General features: G+C 41.3%; 1 protein-coding gene and 1 long non-coding RNA gene across 2 annotated transcripts; one reads left to right on the forward strand and one right to left on the reverse strand.

Moving 5' to 3' along the window:
• Positions 1 to 181: 181 nt before the first annotated feature.
• On the reverse strand, positions 182 to 7,960 carry LOC121886592. The gene is made up of 3 exons (XR_006092788.1): positions 2,176 to 7,960; positions 990 to 1,111; positions 182 to 758 (listed from the first exon to the last, which is right to left on the reverse strand). It is a non-coding gene; the product is annotated as an uncharacterized LOC121886592 (long non-coding RNA).
• On the forward strand, positions 1,314 to 9,731 carry atp6v0cb (ATPase H+ transporting V0 subunit cb). Its single transcript, XM_042396697.1, has 3 exons — positions 1,314 to 1,596; positions 8,289 to 8,472; positions 9,507 to 9,731. The coding sequence occupies exons 1-3, from the start codon at positions 1,530 to 1,532 to the stop codon at positions 9,709 to 9,711; spliced, it is 456 nt and encodes a 151-aa protein (XP_042252631.1). The 5' UTR covers positions 1,314 to 1,529; the 3' UTR covers positions 9,712 to 9,731.
• Positions 9,732 to 9,844: the final 113 nt, after the last annotated feature.

Consider the following 9,844-nt stretch of genomic DNA (forward strand, 5'->3'; position numbering starts at 1 on the left):
ATATTACCACGTTGTAGAATCAGCTGGTTGCAAATGCTTGCCAAATGTATATCCCAGATAGAGACATCATAATCCAACCTCAACAGGAAGGATACATCCCTACCCACCTTAAAGAGGCATTTCTGGATTAGTAAATGCTTTGTCAGTCAGCAGAGAAAGAAAAAATGAAGTAAAAATCTAATCTCATTCAGCTGTAACCTTTTTATTTTCAATGCACCACTGCACACACATCATCCCTCCATCAAAATGATAAATTTTAGTTGCATAATACAACCTTGTATTTGGCGGCCGGAGTAAGATGTTGGCTAAGGAAAGTGTTTGAAAGGGAAGAGGCCTGTGATGCTGGTGTGGAAATTGCATCACGAGTGAAGGGCCTTACAGTGATGCAGGGGGGAGGGGTCCTTCTCTAGTGCTGACTAGACTGGGCAATGCAGATGGAGAAGGATGGAGGGATGGATGGATAGGGAGGAGGAGGAGGAGGGTGAGGCATGGGGACTGCACAAGCTCTCTGTGACTCACACACGCCTCACATGCTATATTTCCCATGGTTTCCTAGCTCTCTCGACCCCTCCTCTCTCTGGAGCTCTGAGCCCGCACTTGCTGGGAGCTATACAGTGGAATGGGGATTCTCTGTGCCCTCCCCCCACCACATACACAATCAACCATACACACTCAACCTCAAATTTTCTCACTGTCACGCTCCACGTTGCTGCATATCACAGCTGACTGTAAACCACCCTCCGCTGCATGGTCGAGTCCTGGTGCAAAATGCAGAAAAGTGTTTATTCATATGCAACAAAAGGACTATTAGTATTAAGACAGGTCTTTCTAATTAATTATGAGCATCTCTTAGAGCATGCTCATTCATAATGGATATAGTTTAATTAATGACATGATGCATTGAGATATTTAGATCAAACTGTGCACTGTCTTGGTTTTCTTTCCTTGGGAGATAGGATAATATAAACATTTTTTTTCTGTAGATTTACACTGTCTCCACACCATCCCTTGCTCATTCCCATCATTTCATCCTCCTGCTTCTGAAGGGCGAATGATATCAAAGGGAAAGCCTGCAGCGGAGCACACCAAAGTGATGCCTGATAGGGGTGACCTTCAAAAAATGAAAAAGAAACAAAAATATAAAACACTTTCTTTGTCCCGGAGTAAATCACTTATCATTACAAAATCGCACTCCTTGTTTCATAAATGCGTTGTGCAGCACAGTATATCATTAACGAACTTTGGTTTAGTGCGCCCTCCCCACCCAGTCGATGATAGGTTTGATCCGTACGGCCAGTCAGGTGATATTTTCCGCTTCGCCATTTTGTGCTGCTGCGCCGGGTATTTATCAGAAGAGTCGTGACTATCCCGTCTGCACTGCTAGTTAGGTTGTCAGACGGTTCCTTGTGTACTCGGTTTTTCATTATCAAACTTGTGGCCTTCGACTGGTTTCGCGAAGTGCGATTTTGGAGTCGACATCCATAATTAATTTTGTATATTTAGTTTATTTTTATACTGTGTGAGAAAGAATGTCGGCCCCCGAATACTCTCCGTTCTTCGCAGTGATGGGCGCCTCTGCGGCTATGGTGTTTAGCGGTAACTATCACTCGGTCACCTTACATATTTAAGCTTTTTGTTGTTTGGTGCAAAGTGTCAATGTGCATTTGCTGCTAACCTCTTTTTTTTACATTCACATTATCCTCAACAGGCTGCTTAAATTGTCAACCATGTAAGCTAACTTCTAAGCAATTCGCTAGCCTTGCTAACGTCAACGTTGCAATGCTAATCTTGAGCTGTAATTTATTTAGACTTAGCGTTAGCTCGGACGACCTGTGACTTTGGATTATTCCTAACATGCCAATGTTTAGTTGGCACTAGTTCATTAGTAGAATTATATTTGTGCTTCAACGACAGACATCAAAGACCAGCCAAGACTAGTTAGCTAACTTAGCTGATGACGACTACATTAGTTAACGTTAGCTTAGCCCGGATCTGTAGATGCTCTATTACAAGGGAAAAGACAGAACAGGAAATTATGCCAACGGATCAGAAAATTTTGTTAAAGCAGTGAAGAGTAGTTGTTTTAGGTCAGAGTGAACCAGTATCACATTGTTTTCCATTTAGCTGCTGACTAGCTTGTTTCATTTAGCAGGAGGTATGAAGATTGTTTCCAACCTTTCCTGTAAGCTCCACACCAACGTTAACGTTACATCCTGCGGGGTTTAAGAGTGTTATCAGCTGGCAATAAGTGAGGCGTTGTATAATGTTATACATTTATTTAATGTAGCTTGACAGCAGAGATAACCAATGACATTGCATGATTGAACTGACACAGTTCTGCATGGAATATTTGCTGGTCTGCAACAATTTTACAGTCGTTATTTCGTTGGTGTGACATCTAATTTAATGCAAGTTATCTTTAGCTGAAAACGTTTTTTTTCTTAAAACTTAATAGACCATTGGAAACCAGGATCAGCTGGTTAACTTCCTTATTGCTCAAAGGAATGACACAAGGTCACATGATTATCACATGATGAGACTTCTGACTTGGAAATACCATCTGGTTACTGATCCTGTGAAATATTAATATAAAGACGAAAATGTAAATCTGTTCAAAGAAACGGATTTGATTTTTACAACTCTTCTACAGAAGATAAAATGGTTTAACATCACTGAATTTTTGGGTTTTTGTTTTTTTTGGATGGGAAGTGGCACAGAGAGTGAACTTTGAAATCTACCTGTTTTACAATTGGCCATTCTTGTTCGATCATTTCCTAGTTTATTGGTTGTCTTCTCTCAATCCAAGGCAAGAGCTACATGATGTGGCAATGGTATGCTGTATCATAGCGAAGACTTACATGTGACTTCTAGGCTGACTGGTGTGTTGAAATGGGTGCAACTCCAATAGGAAATTACCAAGCTACTATTTGACTATATTACAGGGCGTTTGTCTTGACCTGATGTAGCTCGAGGCCTTTTGGTAGAACTGGCTCAAGTATGTTTGTGGATGGTGTGTAGTTGTTCATTGATGCATAGCATAGTATGGATGGCTCTTTGATAATCACGGAGTGAAAGCAGTATCTTTCAGCTACTCACATTGGGCTGCGTGATATTGTGAAATCTCCATCATTTTTCAGCTCAAGATTCAAAGTATCATATGCCATAATACAACTACAATGATAATATTGTCCGGTTGCACCCTAAAATGAGAAGAAGCTGGATGTCATTGCTCAGCTGTAATGGGCAATGGCAGCAAGAGCAGCATGGTGGTGGCCATGGCCCAAGGGTAGCAGTAGTACTAGTCTGTGGTGGTGAACCAGTGACAGCTGGGGAATTAGCTAGTGGGGAGGGATCACGCTTGCAAAAAGAAGGGATATGGTATTGGGTGGATGATGATTCAGGTCTCAGCTTTGTGATGTGGAGTCTTTGACTGGAAATTGCAGCTTGTGCTCCTGTGATGTCGATCACTGTAGTGTACACAAGCTTGAGGATTATGGTTGCAATTAACATTTTATTGTTGTTGTGAATCATTTTTTAGGGTGTTGACCCATCATTCAGTCTGTAAAACACTGAAAATAATGACAAATGCACATCACAAGTCCTGGCTCAAATGGATGGCTTGAAATTTCTTGCTCTGCTCAATGTACAAAAACCCCAGAGATATTCAATTTACAGTAATTAGCAATTTCCTGGAACAGGCTATAAGTTGCTGTTATCTTCTGGTGTCAGGTGATGATGCATTGTTTTAGTAGTCTAGTGACGGTGTCCTTTTGTGAGGACTGCCTTTTTAGTGATGTCTGGCTCAGAACAGGTGACACTCACAAGGTGCCATTATCCTTGGGACTTGTATCACCAGTACGTGAAAGCCGTGCTGTTCTGTTTCCCCACCACTCACTGTCATAAATAATAGCACAAATTGTCTATTTTACCTAAGATACATATTTACTTTACAGCTTAAAGCATCTCTTGCTCTGCAGTCTTGCCTTTCCAGTTACCTGTGCAATTACAGGCATGTATACACAAATTTTTCACCAAGTAAGTTTTTTTATCTACTTTTTACTCACTAGCATTGTCTTTCACTCTCTCCTCAAACACATATTCTTTAGCAGAGAAGTGCGTTCTGTGACGGCAGCGTATGTTCTAGACATGCTTCAGCATGTCTCATAAATTGCTCATGTAACCTCATATCTCTACACATTGTACACAGTTTTGTAAAACAGGAACACATTTTTACAACTACAACCTTCCTGATACTGTGATTTGTTCCTTAAAACCAGTGCTTCCCCAGTCACCTACTATACAGAGCAGACCAATCTGATGTCTATTGCGCAGGCGTTTTGCATGCACGATCATCCGTAGCTGGAGGCACCTCCTGCTCTGACATCACAAGACGTCACAAGGGCATCCCATACATCAAATATTCTGCAGGGAGAAAAAAGAAAAGGGGGTAAAAGCTCTTTACCTAAGCTGAGGGGATTAGGATTAAAACCCAGAGGTTGTGCCTCCACACCACTGCAGAAGCCACCCTGCCACACATCAAACCTTTAATCATCAGAACAGAAAGGCAACGTTTGAGGATTCCAGTGTTTCTCTATCAACCATTACCTGTGATGCGTTAGGGAGGCTAAGTTTACAAAGAAAGAATGGAGTCAGAGGATAGCGGTAATTTATGCTGGCTGTGAATAGAAGGCTGAAAGACTAAAATTAACAGCTGTTCAGAGAAAGGCTTAGGTGTTTCCAGAATACTGTCCTAAAGGTGTTTTTGTGTAGCTAAAGTACAAAAATATCTTAATTTGGATCCACCATCTTTATCACCATCCGTTTTTATACTGAACTGTTGAAGTAGTTTCTGTGTACTTCATTATGCAGGTGTAAGTCCGTTTGTTTGATTTAATGCACCATATAGTTTGTGTTGGATTTAAAAAAATAAGTATGGCAGCAGTTGAAACAAAATGTAAGACAATCTTGTGCATTTGTCAGGGCTTGCAAAAACGGTGCCCAGTTATACTCTGATGCATCTCTGTAGATGGGCAGGAGTCATTTAACCTTGTATTGATGGCATCAGTCTGGTGATAAATCAATATAAGTAGTTGGGGATGTGGCTGGCTGCCATGTGCTCATTTGAAGATTGGCCTGCCTGCCTCTAGATCCATTTGCCAGAGAGCCTTGCAGCCAATCTTGGAGTTAACCAGCTCCATCTCCATGCTAGCTCATCACATTGCCCCGAGAAATGAGGAAGCACAGGGCAGGGCGCCTCTGGCTGTATGCAAAAGATTGTCTCACAAGAGGACGTCTCAAGAGTCTTCTCAGATTTAATCATCATCAGTATGATTCAGCAATGAAGAAGAAAGGAAAAACACACCGCCATGTCCTTGTTCATACTAGGATGCATCTTTGCTCTTTTTGTCAGTATTGTCTTGTAAGATAGTTGTTTCACCCTGTTACATAAATATACTGGTGTGGCTATTTTGACATCTCTTGACAAATTGCATTCTAGTAACAACCAGATTTCACATTTTTCATCAGCAACATTCAGTACTAAAATAGTTGAACTGATAAAAGAGCTTCTTTGTTAGTGTCAATGTAATGGAGAATCTACAGATTTTAAATTGAGAACAGATGGCTTCATCTGGCATCAGAGCAGCAAATATAAATTTGTGGAAATGTGAAATGTCTTCTAACTGTTCAGCAATAAAATTCAAGCAAATGGATGTTAAATGTTGCTAGATAGTGGAAGCACGGCCAGTGATGTAAGCACGTATCGACCAGGGCTCAAAATTACCTTTTTTCCTTAGTGTCCCGCAACTGTCCCGAATTCTGCTTTCACTTCATTGACTCACTCTGGTCCGCCATGGCAGGTCATATCTCATAGTAAACACTTAATTAGATCATGTTCAACACTATTGATCTCAATAACCACCTCAGAAAGGCGACATCTTCTGCTCCATAGTCTGCCGAATCTTCCGTTATATCACAGATGTCACCAGCTGATCAACATTTCCAAGCAAAATGTCCACAACCTGCGGAGATAGTTTTATTTTCTGGCTTTACGTGTGAGCTGTATTTTTGTCCTTTTGTGCCACTCTGGGTCTGTCGCCTTGCACTTGTTTCATCTAAGTTCTCTGACTGCCTCTCATGTAAGCTGCCATGTAGTATTGACTGCTGCTTCTTAATTTCCTCACTGTAAAACACTGGCTATAGTTTTGACTATTGTGAGTTCAGGATCTAACTGCAATGACAGTTTTGCATCTCTTAGGCCAACAACAATCCAGTCTTTGATCAGTTCTCCTCTTAGATCTCCAAATGCACAGTGCTCAGTTAGGCTATAGACAGCAGTAAGAAAAGCTTTAGCACTTTCTCCTGTCTCCAGATGGCATGCTCAAAAATAATGTTTCTTTTCCTCACAGTGTTTCTCAAAAGCCTGCTTCACATCTTCATAAACTTTTTTTTTTTCTAATCGTCATTTAAGGGCAAGACATTCAATATGTCTTCACCCTCATCCCCTAGAGTGTACATCAGTATATGTACTTGATATTCTTTCAAGCTTTGGCCATTCACTTTATTATTGAAATCAGACTTGCCTGGTGGGGTCAGATGCACACTGCTAGCTGGAGCTGCTGCTGCTAGTGCTGGCCGGCTCGTCGTTTCTGCCTTCCACTTAGTTTTCTCTTAATTTGCTCAATTACGTTTGTCTGATTTATCAAACTGACACGCCTGTTTCCTGTCTTATTTTCCAACTCCTCTTTGGCCGGGCTCACTCTCATTTGGTTTATGGTTTGCCAACTTTTTTTTTTTTTTTTCCCTTCCTTCAGCAACACTGCTAGCTTGTTAAGCCCATTTAGCTACTTGCTAGTCCCGCTCTTCACACAGGAGGGCTTGCAGTCTGACAGACAGTCTTCTGGCTGTCTTATGGAGGTGCATCCTTCTCCTCCCTTTACATAACTTCAGATATCTCTCCAAGCTTTATTCTGACACCATGTTTCATTGTCTATAATAATGAGGCAGAGAGAGAGGTTGCGGTTAACACTTAACTTCCTTTAGGAACAAGCCACACAACTTCCATATATCTGTTGAACATGTTTTGTGATTGGTTACAGCATTTAACTGTGCTTAACCTTTTATACAACAGATGCCACCTCACATTGCCTCGAATTTGAACACCTAAAATGATCCATGACGCATAAATGTAGTAATTTCATTTCACAAGTTTCTCGACTGTCCCAGAATTGTCCCAGACACCGTATCTTTGTGTCCCAGGTGCTATTTCTATTGTCCCTGGAACAATGGGACATCCTTAATTTTGAGCGCTGGTGGGGCCAGTACATTAAATGTTCTGCTGTGGTCAAAGCTATCTCACAGCTGTGTCTCTATTTGCTGTGGGTGAGGAAATATACATGTTTACACACATGTTTGCGCACACACCTCTGATGTGTAGGAAATCTTGTCAAACCAGCCTGTCCCTGATTCATGACACACTGCCCTGCTCTGACAGGCTCTGTCAGATATTTCAAGTGATTCACTCATCTCACCTGGGAGCCATCCAAGTCTTTGTTGTTGAGGAGAATTATAACCAGCTCTTAATGTATGTTTGCTGTTCTAAATTTAGTCAATTAATTGGTTTTCTAATTTTTGGAGCAGAGAATTATTGATTTGCTCTTTCACTTTCCTCCTGCAGTCAGATTTAGTCGTTTGTGTGTGACGTAGGTGGCACCATGCTCTTTCGTCAGCGCCACAGTCTGACGGAGCTTACATGCTGATGAAGCGTTTTGCTCTCCTCCTTCCTCGCTGCATTACAGTGATGTTAGCCAGAGACTATTAGCTGTGCCCTGTACTGGTGCTGTCTGAAGATGTGGCGTCCTGTTTCCCTTGTGACGACAACGCTTCCCTGTGTGCTAAAGCCAAATAAGGGTTTTTTCATTCAGAGATGAGACACAAACTGTGACAAAGCAGATTTTTTTTTTTTTTTTTTTTTTTGTCGCATACCATCCACGTCAGTTGAAAAAAAAAAAACGTGATTGTTAATTTCAGTTTGAACACAAGCAGAATTCCCCAAATGGAGCCATGTTGGATTTTTAAGGGGAAGAGAAACTAACAGTTCTCATATGGTTGCTCCATCTCTTATTTCACTTCTGCTTCATTATTCAGCTGGTCCCTCTGGTTTCTGTCATTAGTCTGCTAGCCTATTGTACTTCTGAACTATAGCGTGTGTGTGTGTACTTTAATATGATCTTATTTATTTAACTGATACTGAATTTAACTGTTATCTCTCTCTTTGTCTTCTCTACCAGCCTTGGGAGCAGCCTATGGCACAGCTAAGAGCGGTACAGGTATCGCTGCCATGTCTGTGATGAGGCCGGAGCTCATCATGAAGTCAATCATCCCCGTTGTCATGGCGGGTATCATAGCCATCTACGGCCTGGTAGTAGCAGTGCTGATTGCCAACCAAATTACACAGACAATCCCCCTCTACAGGTGAGTTCAACTGACCTGACTTGTGTTGTCTATATTTTTTTTTATCAGTTATTTGTCAGCACATCTCCAAAGACAGATCTTTTACTCTGAGGCAGAATTTAGTAGAGAAACAGTACTAAAGCAGTATGTTCAGGCTTAGCATAAGTGACCACAAATAACAAATAAAACAGCATAACAAGAGACCCAATCTAACAATGAGTTAGTCCTACTAATATGATTGTCTGTGTAGCCACAGACTTATGTAGCATATACCTCAGCAGTATAAATTTCCATTATTAATAAACACAAAAGAGCTATAATGTCGCATTGGATGACATCCAGTATAGCAGTTAAGATTTCTTAAACGACTCGGGGACTGAGTTTTCTGTCTCATTACAAAACCGCACAGGCAGACTTTGTTCCTGTGATTACATCAGTCTGCAATTTAGACAACCTGAGAGAAGTAAACTGCCATGCTCGTTCTAACAAAGTAATATGTCTCCCATTGCAAGCATATGACTTTTCAAATTGTTTTTGGAAAGTAACAGTTTCATGGCACAGAGGAATATCAAAGATGTAACGACACCAGCTGCATCCGTAAAATTTTACTGGATTTTAGTCTAAGAACATATTCATGGTGTGTCGTGTGCACATTCTGTTCACTGTAACTAATTTTTTGGAGCAAAAAGAGGAAAAAGCCTACATACTGACATTTTTCAGGGGTTTGTAGTCGGATCAGTTCAAATAAGTTTAAAAACATTGCAAGATGAGAACAATAAAAACAAGCAGCAGCCACACTGCACTGAGAGATGAAAAGCCGAGGGCGACACGCGCAAACTTTAACCCCCAACATGTCATCACTGCTACAGCTTTCACCAAGCAGCTCTTGTTCTATGGAAACACTCTTACTTCATGCACACATCACTGTCTCTGATAATGGCTGCACAAATACTGAAAATACTGCAAATGTATTCTTGATCGATTAAATTGTTAGCCAGGATTAAAATATTCATGAGATATAATTTGCATTTTGTGTCGCTTGTGTCTGTGTTCAGGGCTTTCCTCCACCTGGGAGCTGGGCTGAGCGTGGGCCTGAGTGGGCTGGCGGCAGGCTTTGCAATTGGCATCGTGGGCGACGCAGGCGTGAGAGGCACAGCTCAACAGCCAAGGCTTTTTGTGGGCATGATTCTCATCTTGATTTTCGCTGAGGTCTTGGGTCTCTACGGGCTCATTGTCGCCCTCATTCTGTCCACGAAATAAACATCCAAACATCTCCACTACAAGATCTGTCCTTTATGTTGCTGCTGGAGAAAAAGTGTAAAACGGGGAAAAAATTGTAAAAAGTTCTGCCACACAAGCTGAAGGAAGTGAAAGCGGGAGAAAAAATGAATTA

This window comes from Thunnus maccoyii, chromosome 20 (genome assembly GCF_910596095.1).
Source record: "Thunnus maccoyii chromosome 20, fThuMac1.1, whole genome shotgun sequence".
Lineage (NCBI taxonomy): Eukaryota > Metazoa > Chordata > Actinopteri > Scombriformes > Scombridae > Thunnus > Thunnus maccoyii.